A 16967-nucleotide genomic window follows, 5' to 3' on the forward strand; every position below is an offset into this window, starting at 1 on the left:
CACGTCCACAAGTCTGTTTTCTACAACAGCACGTTCCTACATTCAGTGCTGTTAAAAAGGCTGTCTATTTTCATTCTTTACCATGTGACAGTTGCTCACTTCTCTTTTTGTTTTTTCATCTTTAGTCATGCTTGTGTAAAATGCTTACGTGACTGACTAGTTACTGTAAAAATGACAATAATACTGAACTGAAAAAGTGACTATGACTGAGCAAGGTTGCAGGCTTCGATGACAAAATTCAAAATACCAGTATGAAACAAATGTTACTTTTCATAATAAATACACAAGTTTATATATTCCTAATTTGCTATTTCTTCATGTTAGGAAGTCATCTGATGGAGCATTACAATTGCAACAGTAAAGTCAGTAGTTTGAATTCTAGAACAAAAGTATTACTTTTATTGATGGTATAGAATATAAGCCCTTCTGAATTATTAGCCCCTCCTGTATTTCCGCAATTTAGGTTTACTTTAAAGAACAGATAAGTTGTTTCAACACATTTCTAAACAAAAAAAAGTTTTAATAACTAATTTGTAATAACTAACTTCTTTTGTCTTTGCCTTCATGATTTATATATTTTACTAGATATTTTTCAAAATGCTAGTATTCAAAAAACAAATAAGACTTTTTCCAGAAGAAAAAAAATATTGTAAGAAATACTGTGAAAAATTCCTTGCTCTGAAAGAAAAAAAAATCAATATTTGAGCTTTGTAATAGGCCAGATTAACGTGACTTTGTTAATGGTTCAACTATTAGTCTAAGCATATGACACTTTTATAAATTTTCAATTAAATACATTTAAGCCACATCTGACCTGTGTTCTCATAATCAGAATCAGTGCATCCAATTGTCATTTTAAATCTTAATACTTTCCACTATTGTCTAAAATCAAGTTTTATCCATTTGTCAATATTTTGATCATCTAAAATACTCAAATTTAGATCTAAACTATACTCAAATTCAGCATTAATAATAGTTATGTTGTGATGTTAATGCAGAACAACAATAGAACATTCTTCGACACACCTGTTTTTATTTTCAGTACAAAAAAATATTTAAAACGTTAAAGTTGACACTTTATGTTTTTTTTACTGTGAAATGATTTTGGCAAATTTAAGAAACAGAACTTAGACATTTCTAAAATATTTTGTTAATGTTATGTTTAATGTTATGTGTGTGTGTGCGTGCGTGCGTGCGTGTGTGCGTGCGTGTGTTATTTTCAACATTTATTAATATTAATAATCTTGTTTTGTTTTTGTTCTTGCCACTAATCAGTCCCTAACTGCCTTTCTTTAAAACTTTTCAAGCAAATAACCACACATCATTTTTCTTTCATTAAGTTGTGCAAGAGCACAAAAGACTTCATGTCATGTTTTATATTATACTTTCTTATATAAACTTTCTGCTTTGTGTAGGATTAAGAATGAAAAAGAACACGCCAGGAAAGCAGAGGAGAAGAAGATGGAGCAGCAGCGACAACAGGAGGAAGAAAGAAAAGACGAGGCTGAGAGGGAGTATTTGATTTTGGAACGATTGAGACTTGATGAGGAGGAGGAGGCAGAAGAGAAGGCACAGAGACGAGAAAGGACAAAGAGGATTAAAGAAAGCAAACGGTATGTTCTGACAATATATAGCACAAGTTATCATAAGTTTGTACATAATAACAAAAAAAGCCCACTTTTAAAAAACAATGCTCTCTAAGCCTTTGTTTATTTGATCACCTATAAATAAGAACAGTAAAATGTGACCCTGGACCACAAAACCTGCTTCATGTTGTAAAGGTATATTTTTTGGCTATAGCCAAAATGCATTGGATGGGTTAAAATAATTGCTAAATAGCATTAGACTGTTAAGTAAAATTCATTTTACTTCCAATTCATATTTTGTATATTTTCACTGTATATATCAAAACTTGTTTAGGAATTTATATTGTGCATTGCTAAGAACTTGATTTAAGTTTAAAGTTGATTTTCTGAGCATTTAGACTTTTTTAAAGGCCATGAAACCCCCCTCAGCAGGTCTCTTTTCATGTATATTTCAACCATTAGCCCTGCCGGTAATCCAGAGGATTTTTAACGTAGGCGAACACATCAGCAGTGTCTGAATGGTCATGAAATCAACTAATAAATGACAAAGTCTGCTATTCTGCAATTGTCGTACAGCTCTCCAGACAAAAATGCTTGCTGCCAACAAACAGCTTTGCTGTATCGGCCCTTACAGCATTGCGGGGAAAAACATACAACAAAACTCGTGGATCATGGAATCAAAAACATTCCACCCGTACCATGTACAGACACGATCTCAACCAGTCATTCCGTCTCACAGCTTGGCCGGTCTGTCTTGCCTTCAGAAAGCACGTGCTCTCATAAATAAATAAGGAGCAGGGTCTTCTCATAGGATAAGAAAACTCCGCTATAAATAATAATGAGAAACCAACGCGTCATAACTCCACTAGCAGATAATATCACAATATTAAAATAGTCACCTATTTTGATCCCGCCCCAAAAATAATTTTAAACCCAAAAGATGAAATTAGCTGACATATTTCTTACAATTGAAGCTGACAGGTGCTTACGTTGTCTTATCTGATGCTCAACAATCTGTTAAAATTTTAAAAAAGTACTCCAGGGTGTCTTGAACCTTTAATCCTCAGGTTTCAGATATTTGGTTTTATCTCAGCCAAATATTATCACATCCAAACAAATCTTCCACACATAAATGAAAACCCCCTTTAATTATAAGACCGCTTGTTTATTTTTCCCCCAATTTCTGTTTTACGAAGAGAAGATTTTTTCAACACATTTCTAAACATAATAATTTTGTGTGTGTGTGTGTGTGTGTGTGCGTGCGTGCGTGCGTGCGTGCATACGTGCGTGTGTGTGTGTGTGTGTGTGTGTGCGTGTGTTATTTTTAACATTTATTAATAATAATGATCTTGTTTTGTTTTTATTCTTGCCACTAACCAGTCCCTAACTGCATTTCTTTAAAACTTTTCAAGCAAATAACCACACATCATTTTTCTTTCAATAAGTTGTGCAAGAGCACAAAAGACTTCATGTCATGTTTTATATTATACTTTCTTATATAATCTTGACACATTTCTAAACAATAATTTTAATAACTAATTTTTAATGACTATGACTAATGATTATTTTATATTTGCCATGATGACAGTAAATAATATTTTACTAGATATTTTACAAGACACTTCTATACAGCTTAAAGTGACATTTAAAGGTTTAACTAGGTTGATTAAGTTAACTAGGCAGGTTAGGGGAATTAAGCAAGTTATTGTATAACAGTGGTTTGTTCTGTAGATTATCAAGAAAAAATATTGCTTAAAGGGGCTAATAATTTTGTCCCTAAAATGGTTTATAAAAAAATTAAAACTGCTTTCATTCTAGCCAAAATAAAACAAATTTGACTTTTTCCAGAAGAAACAAATATTATCAGACATACTGTAAAAATGTCCTTGCTCTGTTAAACATTATTTAAAAAATATTTAAAAAAGAAAAATATATAAACCTAACTATAATATGTTATTATAGTTTACTAAATCCATAAAAGTAAAACCATTTTTATCACTTAAAGGGAACTCCTTATGCCCTGTTTTAACAGAATAGCATAGCTTGTCCAATAGTACTGTACGAATAGCTATGTGTAATGCAGACGAGGCTTGTCATTTCCACTGCCAGTAATATATTTTATTAGTAGGAAAATAGCGATTAACATCATTCTCACTCAAAGAGGAAAGCCATAAACATCAGTCGAGGACATACAATAGATCCTATCTTCTTGCTTTTTTGCATGTAGCTGTTTGTGGCTTTTCATTTCTCACCATGCTGTTGTGATGACAGCAATTTTTCAGCAGCCATCGCATTTTCTGTCACTATGTTCAAATTTTATCAAATAATCTAATAGTAAATGGACTGAACTCAACCCAAATTAAGTTTAAATCAAATTGGAAATGGTGGTGTAGACTGTTTCTAATCCGATTGAAAGGTCACATAAACACTTCGACTGATTAAAAAACAAGTGGAAAATGCTGCGTATATGCAGTGATGTAGATTTGAAGTTGATCTGTATGACAAGTGTAACAGACTACTGTATTGCAGAATGGACACAAAAAATTACTTTTGTTATTGTAAAATTCTCCTTTAACATCATGCCATCAGTTTGTTTTGGCCTCTGATAAAAACAATTTCACTGCTTGACAAAAGTAAACAGCACAGCACAGCACAAAGCTTCATGTTTTCATTGTTTCTTAGTTGGGATTTAAAGTAAAAAATTATTGGTTGTCATTAAAACAAAGACAACCGCCAACGGTTGGATCATGTAAAGACTACATTCATATTCATCAAACCATCATTAGCCAACTAAACTTGCAAGTTCTGTAGTTACCAGCATACAGTAGTTCGGTGATCTTGAATTCTTTGTTCCAACAAACATTTGCAAACTCGTGTGCTTGGAACTTCATCTCTAGACTTGTGGTTAAGGCATGGCCCCTGGCTTTGTTCCATTCAAAGTTATTACCTATGCCAGTGTTTCTCAACCATGTTCCTGGAGGACCACCAACACTGCATGTTTTGGATGTCTTCTTTGTCTGTCACACACATCACAGGTCTTTCAGTCTGTGTTAATGAGCTGTGTTAATGAGCAGAAATAAAAGATGCAATGTAAGAAAAAAAAAACATGTTAAACATAAAAATGACACGTAAAAATAATCTGTCACACGACCCTGAAGAATATTTTCTTATATGCTAATTTGATGTTTCTTGTAATCATTGTTGTTGAAAACACTTCTGCAGTTTTTTGTTCTTTGTTGATCGGTAAGTTAAAAGAAACCGATTATTTAGTGTCTATTTGAAATGTAAATATTTCATGCATATCGTTAAGGATAATATTTTGATCAATCTGGCATGTGATCATTTTGTGACAGGTACATTCAGGCAATGCGGGCTCTAATGAAGGAGAAGCTGGAGAAAGACAAAGTGGAGCTGCCTGCTCTGTGCTGCTGTGGAGACACTTTTTGGGACAGCAATCCTGAGACCTGCGCCAACAACTGCATCTTCTATAACAATCCAAAAGGTAAACTCGATTTAATTTTTTTTATTTTAGTATAAATTCTACCGCTTGTTCAATAAAGATGCCACAGAATGAAAATCTGGATAAACCTAGTCATAGCTGAATAAAAAGGATTCAGTACATGAAAAGACATAGCGTGAGCTTCAAACACTATTGTATTCTTGTTCCCAAATCCTGTGAGTGTAAATTCCTGTTGTAAAACAGGTCAATTGGAACAAAAAACTCTGGCACACTGGCTCATGCATGAACACCCATGCCCCCAGCAGCAATTGATTAACCCCGACGTTTTCTAGTGAGGTTATAACAATGATAGTTTCTTCCCTTGTTTTTAAGTTTATCTAAGCTTGTATTAATACTGGCGACGCAGTAGTGCAGTTGGTAGTACTGTCGCCTCACAGCAATAAGGTCGCTGGTTGGAGCCGCAGCTGGGTCAGTTGGCATTTCTGTGTGGAGTTTGCATGTTTTCCCTGTGTTTGTGTGGGTATCCTCCGGGTGCTCCGGTTTTCCCCACAGTCCAAAGACATGCGGTACAGGTGAATTGGGTGGGCTAAATTGTCCATGGTGTATGAGTGTGAGTGAGTGTGTGTGGATGTTTCCCATAGATGGGTTGCAGCTGGACGGGCATCCACTGTGTAAAAACGTGCTGGATAAGTTGAAGGTTCATTCCGCTGTGGCGACCCTGGATTAATAAAAGGACTAAGCCTGAGAGAAAATGAATGAATGTATTAATACTTACTATGAATATGGGACTTTTATTTTGAAAGCAAAACCCGTTTTATAGAGTTCTTGAGTATAGAGTGGAGGAACTAAAGCTGCATCCCAAATGGCACACTCTGCACTCATGCACTATGTACTTATGCACTTACACACTCAACAGGATAGTATATGTATGTAGTGTCGTCCCAAATGGCACACTAATGTTTTTTTTACTAAGTGGAAATTCAAACCGTTTCCCTGATGACGTTTGACAGTTGCCAATTCAGTGAAATAAACGACCGAATTATCAAATAATACCTGCCGTGAGTATTGCCGCATTCACCATCAGGAGGCGCTATAATCACTCTTTATAGAATTTTGCTTTCACCATCCAAAATAAATAAAGTTATTCAACATGTGCGTCTGATAGCTCCGCCCCTTCCGCTACGTAAGCAAACCTGCGGTCGTTGAGTGCGTGAAGTGTCCATCATTACACACTTAATTTTAGCGGCTGAATGAGTGCATCATCCAGGTAATTAAAGTGCACTTTTTGAGTTTTCAGTGAACACACTACTTACACTATTTAAACTACAAAAAGGCGTAGAATAGTGCATAAGGATGCGATTTGGGACGCAGCTATACGACGTCACTTTGTAGGCTAATCAGCTGCTAGCATAGCATGGTTCCCTCGTGAAAATCCCTATAGGATTTTCTAATAGGCTTTTCGAAGATTGCAATTAATAAGCTCTGTGTTCAAACACTGTTCATTACACTTACACGTTTTGTCCAGCCGAATAATCCTCACACGAAAATACAACTTTGAGCACTTTTGGATCTTAAATGCAAACGCAAGAATTGAAAAGCTAACATTAGGCTATAAACGGACTACACTGCCCTCAGGGCGCTCGTCTGTGACGTCAGCACTGCCCTGCTACAGACAACTTATCATGCTTGTTTTTAGAAATAATGTCCATGACAAAGAGTTAATTTCTCTGTTTATTATATGATAATCCACTGTATATATTATAAACAAATACATACGCAAAAACACATAGACCCGTGTGCCTTTTGGATCATTTTACGTGGGAAATGCATCCGTTGTGCTTTACGGTTGTTCTAAAAGTTTTAAAACTGTGTGTATAAATGTGCCTACATAGTATTATCATAAGACATATTTAAATAAGTGTATCGCTCACGTGCACACAGCCTGCTTACCTTAACAGACGACAGAAATGAGTCGTGAGGAGCAACAAGTCTAATGCCTGCACTTTCTATCATCATGGACACAGAGCAACATTCAATATTCCTTTTTTGTCACAAAGTACTGTGAAAAGCAGCATATACAGTCAAATCTTCTATACATTTTATGGAGGAGTGTAAATACTGCAGTTATGACAGAGTTAAATGTGTTCAGATGAAGAAAAAAAGATGAAAAATCGCTTGATCACGTTAAAATGACAGTTAATATGCATGCATTTTTACACATTTATTTACACGTTTGTATTACTAAGTGCAGGACAGAGACAGGCTGCACTGGTAAACAGTTTATTCATAATATTGTTTATTAAAATAAATGATCAACAAATTAATCTGTCTCGACAGCCTTTACAAGTGAAGGAATTATCTACACACAATCTGAGTTCCCAATTAGAATAATACTACAAACTATAAAATACTATTCATGAAAATACCTACATACAGGCAAATCCAAATGCCCAACACAAGTGAGCTGCGCTCCAGATGCGTTCAGCTCGATGACGTATAATGTCTCTGACACCGCCTGTAGTCCCATTTAGCAACTTGAGAGCAACTTACTTTTTAAAGGAGTATAACCAATTAAAAAAATCGAGAGTGTGCTGTAGCTGATGTGTTTTATGTCATAGAACAAAATGTGAAAGTATCTTGAGTTTGTGTTAGCCACGAACCTTATTTAAGCGATTTTACTGAAACGCATACAAAAAAAAAAATTTACTTTGGGTCGAGGTAACCGGAACTGCTAAAATGCTAACTCACTTTTGGGATTTTGAATACAAATTGACGTCATAGTTTCTCCACTCTATTGCAACCTAGAATATAGTTTTTAATCTCATAACAGCTTGTTAGAATGCAAAACTCAGGAAAGACGGATTATTTTCCGTTATAATCATCGGATTTTATTCCTTGCAAATTTCTGTACATAAGTGTTTAATCTGCTTTTATCCATGGTGTCATATCACTCAGCTCTTACTGAACGAATGCCAATAAACATACATTTAAACCACAAAATAGCCAATAGTGTATAAAAATACTATATTTATAGTTTAGCTTCTTTTTCATATTTTGCAACACAACTCAGGAGCCAACTTTCGTTTCATTCACTCACTTTTAGCTAAAATAAATATTTTCACTTCTTCAGTTTAAAATATTTTCATTCAACAAGGAAACTTTTCAATTTGTTTGAATATGTGTTCATTAATTACAACTGAAGTATAATGTTGTACATTGTTTGGTTTTTTGTTTTATTTGTTTATTTGTGAGTTAATTCATATTTATGACTGTTCCAAATATGGTCAAAACTGAGCTCTTTCTTGCTGTAATTTCTGTGGCTTTAAATGAGAATATAAAACAAAGAGGGTTTCTGCAGATTTTTAAGCCATGTACATAATATGTAGATGTCAGACAACAATTTAACATTGAGTCAATGCAGGGGCGTAGATTTAGGGTGGACTGAGGGGACGCGTCCCCACCAATATTCACAGACCAATGAAATGTCCCCACCAATAATTTAATTACTTTAAAAAATCGTTTTGTCAGCATTAGCTTAGACACGCAGAAAGGGTTCAATGACGATCTTTCCTTGAGTCCTCCCGACCCCAAAACACATATGGACATTTTGATGTCCTTTCCCTGCTATCATGTGAAAGGTTGTGGATGCATTTAGATGAGCAGCGCAAAATGCAGTGGATTGTTTATTTCCCGTGCAACAAGTTGTGTTAGGTGACACACACAAGTGAGGATGGTGGCAGCAAAAAAGGTGGACATATAACATAAATGCAATTTTGCTACTGAATGAGTCCATCATGATAATGCTGGTAAAACTCATGTTTTCCTCCGCTTTAATGCAAAGTCTATTTTTATAACAAATTGATATAGACTAGTCTGTGAATAATATGCCCTGAAAGCTAACTGTAGAATAAAAAGCTATGTGATTCCCGCCAGTTCTCCTAATCTCTAGGATGTCCAATTTCGGTTGAAACAATTTGTCAGAAAAAACACAGCCTGTGTATAGGAATAATACTGATATATGAGACATGTTATATTTGCACTAAAGCTAAAATAAATTGAAGTCTTTATTAAACTCTTTCTTTATCAGTTAATAAACTTTTTTTAATGTTACACTATCAGGCCCATAGCAAGCTAATTAAAAGGGTGGCTATTTATTTTCTTAAAAACTGAACCTTTTTGCAGTTATTTTACAGATTTACTATTTAATTATGAGGTATAAATTTTGCATATTTATATTAATGAAATATTTTTAAAAAAATGTTTGCTGTTTTATCTTGTTCGATGGTTATCATAAGCACAACCATTTTGTCAAATTGCTTACCATACTAATTTACTATTTTAAGTGTTTATTCATAAATGTGCATTTAAACTGTAAGTTTTAATTTACATTATAAAAATAATATACATTTTACATAAAAAATATGAAAAGATTCTTATTTTTAACATACAAATTTATTATCATCTATCATTAAATTTTTTTTTAAATCTATTAAAATTTGTTTTAAATTTAACACTGAAGCCTATAGTCAAATAACAAACCACATAGGCTACAGTTCTTCACATTAATTATTAATATATATATATATATATATATATATATATATATATATATATATATATACACGCAAAACACACACACACACACACACACACAGACTGGTGTTTTTTGATTCACCCGTCCCCACCAATGTCAAGTGCAAACCTACGACCTTGAGTCAATGCAAACAACTTTAAAATAAAATAATTTGAATGTCACTGTATACTGACTAAATCTGGCTTTTTTACTAGCAAGCAACATGTTTTTTTTTTGTTTTTTTGTTTTTTTGCTTGGTTACAATTTATATGGTGTTTTTCTTGACAACCCAGCCACAGTGAAATATCATTCATTCATTTTCTTTTCGGCTTAGTCCCTTTATCAATCTCGGGTTGCCCCAGCGGAATGAACCGCCAACTTATCCAGCATATGTTTTACGCCGCGTATGCCCTTCCATTCACAACCCATCACTGGGAAACACATACACTCATTTACACATTCATACACTATGGTCAATTTTAGCATACTCAATTCACCTGTACCCCATGTCTTTGGACTTGTGGGGGAAACCGAGGCGTCCACATAAAAATGCCAACTGACCCAGCCAAGGCTCGAACCAGCGACCTTCTTGCTTTGAGGGGAACGTGCTACCCACTGGGCCACTGCGTCGCCTAGTGAATTTACATTGGTCCAAATTCTGCTCCTTATTACTGTGGATTAACAAAAATGCTGGGGTTGAGTTACTGGACACCATATCACATCATTCCTAGAATGGAAATGATTTTACTCACAGTACCATGACTTGACAGACAATGCACGTGAAGCCTCTGTCACAACTGACATCTTTTTGTTTTTTCTACTTTCTGTGCAAATGTATAAAAATTGTACATATTTTTTTATACATAACCAGACATCAGGAAGTTTAATCATGGATTTAGTTCATCATTTGAACTTCCTTTTTTTCAATATGAAAACAAGTTTTAAATACCCCACACACTTAATCATACTTTGGAAAAAAAAATAGTACTTGCTGTGGAAATAATAAAATAAAGTGGTTAAGAATGTAATGTTTTGGACAATTATTTGAATGCCATTTCAAAATGTATTACAGAGGAAATCAGTTTTTAAGAGATAGTTCACCCAAAAAAGAAAATTTGCTGCTCATTTAGATGATATTTATCTGCAATGTAGGTGACTTTGGTGATTTATAAAACATAAGTCAGTGACTACCAGCACAGAGCAGAGTGAATTTAACTATTTAAGTATATTATTTAATATATTAGGATTATATTTTTTTATATGTTCATGTGCATGTGTACATTCTACATTGTCATTTCAACATTTGAAAGATTTAACATGTTTTATACATAATTTAGACTAATTGCGCATTTTTTTCATATTTATGTATTCTTTGTGTGTATTTTGTAATTTAATTTTGTTTATGGAGAAAGGGAATAATATTTGTTTCTATTTTCCTTTAAAAGTATCCTGCTATTTTTGTAAAAGTTTAATAAACGCATCATAAAAAAGCATATAAAGGCCAGGCAAAATTAATGCCCATGGCCCTGGTGAGATATTGAGATCTTATAATGTGAAATGATCAATCTGGTGCTAGATTGCACACAAAGATAATCATAGCCAAATTCTGTACCTTTTCCTACACAGACGTTAAGGCAAGTCTTACATTTACTGGTTATTTTTTAATTGATTTCTGCAGCGTATGCACAGGCTCTACAGTCTGTCTTGTTGAGCTGTGATCTGAAAGAAGGAGGACAGTATTCATCTACCTGGAAGACATCTGCTCTGGATTTCCAGTCACACAGAAAGTGATTCTATTCATCTTAAAAGTCAATATTGAACACGTTTTGCTGTGTTGACTTAACATTTAGGATCTTTTTTTTTTATTTGCACTAATGAACCGTTTTAAATAAACCAACATACCTCAGTTTGAACTACATTTTGATTGTTTTAATAAATGTTACTAAAATAGCAAACTCGACTACTTGATTCTTTATAGTGTCACAAGGTTTCTCTGAGCACCTAAAATGTGTATGTGACCTTTGTACATGTATTCAGCTATTAGCCAATATTCCTGTCCACAGGTTGAGAAGTCCGCAAGTGAATGGCAGAGTTTTTTTTCTGTCTGTGTCTCTGGAAATAAGTAGTATTTATTTCCTTTCCAGAAAGCAACATCCTAATTTTTTGTGAAAAGTTGGATATGTTGATGAAAAGCATGTGCTTGTGAGTTGAAAAATGTGTGCAGCTCAAAGCTGGTTTGCTTTATCCAGCCCATGAGTTTATATATGCTCAAGCAGACTGGACACTGAAAATCTTTTTTTTTATTATTCAGTAATAGAAAAATAAAATAATAAATTGTAGTTGTTATATATTAAAATCTTATCGATGCACATACTGTAAAGGTAGATAAGGGCATATATTGCTTTGTGAAAGATAACTTATTTTGATTATTGTTTTTAATACATTTATCAAACATATACGTATCGTTTGTTGTTTTGTTTTAGTTTTTGCTGTATTAAAGTTGTTTTAAAAGTGTGAAGCCCAAAGTGGTTTGATAATAATAATCATTACAAAAATACATATTAATTACAACGTATGTGGTAATTTTTAAGTTGATGTCAATAGAGGAAATGCGTTACTATGCTGAATGAATTGCTAAAGTGGCTTATTTTATAGTCAGCATGAAATCAAAACTTAATCTTAAATTTTTTGGATACACTACCTGACAAAAGTCTTGTCGTCTATTCAGGTTTTAGGAACAACAAATAATAACTTGACTTCTAGTTGATCAGTTGGTATCATAAGTGACTCAAATAAAAGGCAAATGCCTCTAGATTACACGTATTTTACCTAAATAAAATATGATCATGCCTTGATTTTTGATCATTTAATTAATACAGTAAGGTCTGACTTTACTTAACAGAGATAATAGAATATAAAGTCATGGAGCCGTGGAAAAATAATTAATATTGTGTATAAATCCTATGAGCTTGGCCTCCATACATCTCTGCAATGACTGAAATACTTAATAATAAAGTCATCTGGAATGGCAAAAAAAGGATTCTTGCAGGACTTCCAGAGTTCATCAAGATTCTTTGGATTCATCTTCAATGTCTCCACCTTCATTTTACCCCAGACATGCTCAATAATGTTCATTTCTGGTGACTGGGTTGACTAATCCTGGAGCACTTTAATCTTCTTTGCTTTCAGGAGGCTGAAGTACTGTATAAGGAGCGCTGTCCTGCTGAAGAAGTTGTCCTCTGCTGTGGTTTGTAATGTAATGGCCAGTGCAAATGTCTTGATACCTCAGGCTGTTGAAGTTGCCCTTCACACATCCCCATACTGAATGTAACCGTAAACCATGATTTTACCTTCACCAAACCTGACTGATTTCTGTGAGAATCTTGGGTCCATGCGGGTTCCAATAGGTCTTCTGCAGTATTTGGGATAAGTGGGATGCAGTTCAACAGATGATTCATTGGAAAAATCTATACCTTCTGCCTCTTTTACAAACGATTAACTAGAATTATTATTTGTTGCTCTTACAACTGGGGATCCATGACAAGACTTTTGTCAGGTAGTGTATCGTGCTTGTTATAAATGATGTATCTGTGCACTTCAAACATTTCCTCTCCTGTCAAAATGATGTTGCTTCATTTATGGTCACATGAAATGTTTTTAGGGCAGGACTGTAGGGGCGAGTTTAATTTCTGCCCTTTAATCCATTCGCACCCATCCTCCAACAATCCAATCGGTTCCCAAATGACAAAATTATGTTCGCCCTACATTTTTTCTCAATTCAGAAACTGTTTCAAGTTTATGTAATTATCAATATATTGGTTAGTTTTCAACATGAAACTGTGGTCTTGGTTTAAATACTTTAGTATTGAATTTACACCAGGAATAAATATCCTGAATTTATTGAAGAAATCAAAGAAAAATTGTGACAGGGCAGCATATTGCTCCTTGTTCATTCCTATGCAAAAAGTGACAGACTTACAATTCTGTCTTAAAGTCAATAGATATCAAGGCTGTAATTGCATATGAATATACCTTCATGATCCAAATCAGCAATCGCTTTCTCCTCTGGTGGAGCCATAAACTTCCATTTCTCAAGTAATTATAAGTGTTCAAGTCTTGGATGCTGTGAATGTCACATATATAAAAACAAAAAAAAAAGAAACTGGTTGGTCCTAAAAAAAAAAAAAAACTCATTGTCACATTTGAAAACAGAAGAATGGCCATGGGTAATTTGGCATCATCAAAGCTTTGTTTTCAGACAGAATAGTTAAAATATAACACCTTTTTAACATATAGTATTTATTTTGTAAGGTAGTAATTGTTAAATTGTTACTAGCAAAAATTCTTTGTCACTCCTGCTTTTTTGCTAGTTCTGTTATGAGTCAAGTGGTCTCAGTATAGTTGAATGAAAAAAATTGTGTAAAATTTTGAATACTAGTAGCTAAAAAAAATGTGTAGGGGAGTGTGCAGCACAATGTAACTCGGGCTAAAATGTATCACGAAGCTTTTGGGTATTTGCTCAGGGTTAACTATGGCATGCCACCAAGTTTTCAACATAGTGTCGGCAGACGTATTCCTGCCAATTATTGTAAAAGTTTGGTGAAATTTGGATGAGAAACACAGGAGAAACCATTTTTGCAGCATAAAAGTATTTTTTATTAAACTCTATATTTTTTATTTTAAAGAAATCTGTGAAAGTATGTACATAAAATCTTATTGTTGTCATTACCATCAGGCTAAAAGATGGAACCATTGAAAGATGTAAAAAACAGAGACTGCTTGCCAGTTTTAAGAAAAACACGACACAGCGGGGTTAGTTGTTACAGGGTGTTACAAATAAGCCAGAGACTGGTTAATACCAATTAAACAAACAGAGTCGTTGTTGAATTTTGAGTGTAATGTTGAGAACTTTTTATATAAAATGTTTTTTAATAGAAAATATTTTATTACACAAAAAAATAGTTTTATTGCTAATACTGCAAATGAATGTGTTGAATTATAATGTATATTAACGCAAATAAATCCAAATGTGTTAATACAATAGATAAATAAATAAATAAATGAACATACTGTGGTAGAATAAAAATAAATTAAGCTAAGTACTGAGGAAATATAGCTACTTATTAAAGTAAATTGCACTTAAATTAACTGTGTAAAATCTGACTTTGGTGGTTCTTTCTGGTGCGGCGACCCCAGAGTAATAAAGGGATTAATCCGAAAAGAAAATGAATGAATGAAATCTGCCTTTTTAAGCATGTGTTACAACTAACCCTCTATCTGTTACAAATTGCCCTGCAGTGGGGTAAATAGTAACATTTTTACTCCTGGCACTTTTGGCAATACTGCACTAAAACCATAGGTCCAGCAATCATACAACCTCATTTGTAGGAGAGGCTTATGTGTTGTTGGTAAAAAAAAAAATAGTTTGTCTTACCCCTTTGTTTATTATTCGGCCAAAACCAAAAAGTGTTAATTTGTGCCACGCTCTCTATTTTCTTGGAAAAGGTAAACCTATTAGTATCTGCTAAATAAGTACCCATCTACTTAATAAGTACTCAAGTTTATTTAATGGGTCATGATCTCTAATAAATCAGAATTTGTATAGTAAGTACTATTTTTACATATTTTAACACAAGTAATTTTAGCTACTGAATAAGAATTACTAGTAATGGGAAAGATGCTAGTATATAAAAATAAGTAGTTTGAAACAGCTAGTAACGTATTGCAGATTAAATGTTGAAACTCCTTAAAGCCTTGCTTTATTACAGAACTAAACCAGGATTTCTTTAGACAGATGCTGCCTCTGTTGCTTCCTGGTGGAAGTACACATGCACGGTTTGAGAGTTTGGGAATACTTAATAAAATCATTGAAATAGAAATAAATAATTAACAAAAAACAGTAGATACAAGTTTTAATGAACGTCTTTATTTGTTTACCTGCATATCACGTTACTGACATCAAAGAACCATAAACATGCAAACAATGTTGCCAAGTTTTATTGAAACTGAATAATACAGTTATATTAAAATAGGTTAAGTATTGTGAAACAAGTAAGGTATTACAAATTAAATGTTCAAATGGCTTGAACTAAACTTTTAATGGTTTTATTACGAAACAGTGTCTCTTAATACAGAAATCGGTTGAAATTAAATAAAGGAAAAAAAAATATTATTATTATATTTACTCTATTTGTATTCCTCAATATCACATGACCGCTTAGCTGCCATGAATCGTTATGTTGTCTTAAAATCTCGTATGACTCCCTCCTTTCTGTAGGGAAAAAGCTATAGAATCCCAGTCACACAGGGACCACCTGACAATCAGAGAGCCGGAAAACGAAGGGTTAAATGACGTCACACCGCATCACATGTTGACGCCGCCAGATCCAATGTATGCCGCTCGCAGTCACTCATACCAGTGGCTGTGGAAAAAAAATACTGGAATGGCGACCGAAAGTACGGGCCGAGCTAGAGATCGATAAATTCTCATGTGATGTTGTAGACCAGACGAACGAGTATTAATAGCAACCGGCCTAAAACGTAGACGGACCTCCAGTCAAGGCAACCATGGCACACTTTGGAAATTTAGAGCGTTTTGATGTTTTTCCAGTCATGGAATTAGGCAATAAAAACACGTCTCGGGGACTTTAAATGCAACTCTTTTCGTCTGGTTTATGACTGCCGGTTTTTAACGAACGTGGTTATGTGGACTCGTACTAGATTTAGGTCGTGCAGAATTAACGCAAGCTGAGTAGTAAAACGCGATTAGTCAGCTAGTTTCGTTGTGTATTATAGATTTTAATCCGTGTTTACGCTTTTTTAAGTCATAACAGTAATGGTATTTTTTTATGTCTAAGTTTTTAACGTCGGAATTTTTTTAGTTAAGCTTTTTTTACGGGACAACATCTATAAAACAATGAAGTCTCTAGCTCCGGGCATCAAACTCATTACCTCTTTTTCAAGAGACAGCTGGTGAGTAGACAGGCCTATGTAAACACAGCGTACTTTTATTCTCAGATAGCCTGTTTCATGATGTTATTATTGATTTTTGATAGTACTATTGATTTTTAGCACTGCTACTTAAAGGTTCCTCATTAATCATTTATAGGCTTGATGTTTTCAGGTATACTACATATTAAAATTGAGGTAAAGTTAATTTTATATTCACATATTTGTTCATTTTTAAACCGAAGGATTATTTTTTTTATTCTAAATAGGGAAATCATATTAGCAATTACTAGCAAAGTACAGAATAGTTCACAGTCAATTAAATAGTGCTGATGTTGTTTTGAAGTCTTGTGAAGTCTCAAGATGCTTGTGATTTTAGAATATTCTTAGTACCATGGTA

At 33.9% G+C, this 16967-nt stretch overlaps 2 protein-coding genes across 5 annotated transcripts in view; both read left to right on the forward strand.

The window, feature by feature from the left end:
- Window positions 1-11574, forward strand: part of ccdc15 (coiled-coil domain containing 15) — a 29077-nt gene extending 17503 nt beyond the window's left edge. The window contains 3 exon segments of the mRNA NM_001442468.1: window positions 1416-1613; window positions 4940-5088; window positions 11298-11574. Of these exon segments, the coding sequence (NP_001429397.1) occupies window positions 1416-1613; window positions 4940-5088; window positions 11298-11410 (460 nt within the window). The 3' untranslated portion in view covers window positions 11411-11574.
- A 4465-nt stretch (window positions 11575-16039) lies between these two features.
- Window positions 16040-16967, forward strand: part of slc37a2 (solute carrier family 37 member 2) — a 30917-nt gene continuing 29989 nt past the window's right edge. For 2 of the 4 annotated variants that reach the window (XM_087251607.1, XM_087251606.1), the window contains exon 1: window positions 16040-16591. Coding sequence is in view for 2 of the 4 variants with exons in the window: in NM_001362422.2 (NP_001349351.2) it covers window positions 16536-16591 (56 nt within the window). In the remaining 2 variants the exon portion in view is untranslated. 4 annotated transcript variants of the gene reach the window in all.

This window comes from Danio rerio, chromosome 5 (genome assembly GCF_052040795.2).
Source record: "Danio rerio strain M-AB ecotype USA chromosome 5, GRCz13ab, whole genome shotgun sequence".
NCBI classification, from domain to species: domain Eukaryota; kingdom Metazoa; phylum Chordata; class Actinopteri; order Cypriniformes; family Danionidae; genus Danio; species Danio rerio.